A 1872-nucleotide genomic window follows, 5' to 3' on the forward strand; every position below is an offset into this window, starting at 1 on the left:
GCTTGCTGATTTATGTGTAACATTACAATCTTATTTTATTTTTAGCACATGCGGAATTATTTGGGGGGGCAAAACGATATGTTTGCCCCCCCCCATATTTTCATTGGTGGGGCGATCGCCCCCCTGCCCCCCCCCCCCATAATCGACGCCTCTGACTGCGCTGATTTTTAAACCGTCGCCGCCTTTGAAAAGCGGCAGTTGCTTATATAAGTCGCTTGGTATTTTTGCCGTACCGTGTACATGTAAGTCAGCAGGATCATGAATTATTGAAGCACCCGATTGAAATTGGTCTCCGAATATCATTCATTTGGAATCAAATCATTCGTCTTCAGATTAATGGTCAATTTTGCGATCAATTCATCACAAAAATATTCCCGTCCTCTAATGTCTTCAGGCCAATGTACGTACGGCCTGCCATCACTAAGGCACAACCTTACTAAGAATGGTAGTTCTTCGCCAGGGATGTCTTCTAGGAATAACAAAACGACATACTCAGTCTGTGTATCCGTCACGTGGTCAATAGCCGTTCTGAACTTGAGCATGAACCAACGATCCTTGATAGCGGCCCTACTGAGCACAACGACCGTCTTGTAACTCCTGGTAACCGCATAGTCAATCGCCTCTAAATAATACATACCTGCGACAAGATCGCCATCTCCGCACACCTTCCTCTGGAACTGCGGAAGCCGTTCCTCAATGACCACTCGGAGATGTTCCCGGACCCATGCTTCGTCGTCTTCGTGGAAAATGATATTCAAGTCGTACTCGTAATGATCATGTTCCCGAGGGTCTCGCGCCTCTATATAACCCAATGCGGCCAGTTTTAGAAGAAAGAGCCAGCGTCGTAATTGCCATCGAAAATTATATACTAAAATAATGGTTGCCACCAAGGAAATGACAACAATTAAAGGCAAACAAACCAAGTTGACATTGAAGCCACACAGTTTAGTGGGATTGAAGTCTAGGAAAGGTTTGTCTCTGAATGGCTCTAACGATGCTATACCACAAACCGTGTTATCCCCTTGAAGAAGCTTAAGTGTAGGTGTACTAATAACCCAACGGACAAGCCAACTTAACTCACAATCGCATGCGATTTGGTTCCACGACAAATCAATATACAGAAGCGAAGACCTTATTGGGTAAAAGGTATTTTGATTAAAAAATGTTAATTGATTTCGGGACAAGATAAGGCGAGATATATTTTGGTTATTTGAAAACACATCACTGTCAAGATATAACAACCTATTTTCAGATAGATCAACGCTTTCTAATTTCGATAAGCCATTCAGTGAATCAGGATGGAGTTTCGCAATATAATTTCGACTTAAGTCTAAATTTTTGAGAGATTCCAACCCAGCAAAGGCTTTAGAAGGAATATTTGACATACCAACGCTTTTGAATGTCAAATTTTGCAGATTTGAAAGGGATCGAAATATCTTATTTCTTAATGGATCCTGGACCTTTACACTTATTTCTAGTTTCAAAAACGTGAGATTAAATAAGCCATCAAATAAAGACACATTTGTCATCGGATCCCATAAATCATCAACCGAAAGGAGGGAATCATATATTTCCAAATTTACAAGAAAACTGGATTGGTTGAAGGAAAATCCTGGTCGAAATGATCGCATTTTGTTCAAAAAGAGATTACGGAGGTAAGGAGTTACCAAGTGCAATTTCAGAATATTAGTATCGGTGAGTATTAAAGTTTCGAGTCTTTTCATTTCCACGAAAGATGTTGGTTCCAAGGAAACAAGGCCATAATTTGCATCCAAATTTAAATATCTTAAATTTTGCAATCCCTGGAATGTTGAAGGTTGGATTTCTATTATATCATTGTAGCTTAGGTCTAATTCTTCAATCAGGTCATTT

At 40.2% G+C, this 1872-nt stretch overlaps 1 protein-coding gene across 1 annotated transcript; it reads right to left on the reverse strand.

Annotated features, from left to right (window-relative positions):
• Positions 1-259: 259 nt before the first annotated feature.
• On the reverse strand, positions 260-1385 carry LOC121419716 (toll-like receptor 4). Its single transcript, XM_041614173.1, has one exon. The coding sequence runs from the start codon at positions 1383-1385 to the stop codon at positions 300-302; it is 1086 nt and encodes a 361-aa protein (XP_041470107.1). The 3' UTR covers positions 260-299.
• Positions 1386-1872: the final 487 nt, after the last annotated feature.

This window comes from Lytechinus variegatus, chromosome 8 (assembly GCF_018143015.1).
Source record: "Lytechinus variegatus isolate NC3 chromosome 8, Lvar_3.0, whole genome shotgun sequence".
Lineage (NCBI taxonomy): Eukaryota > Metazoa > Echinodermata > Echinoidea > Temnopleuroida > Toxopneustidae > Lytechinus > Lytechinus variegatus.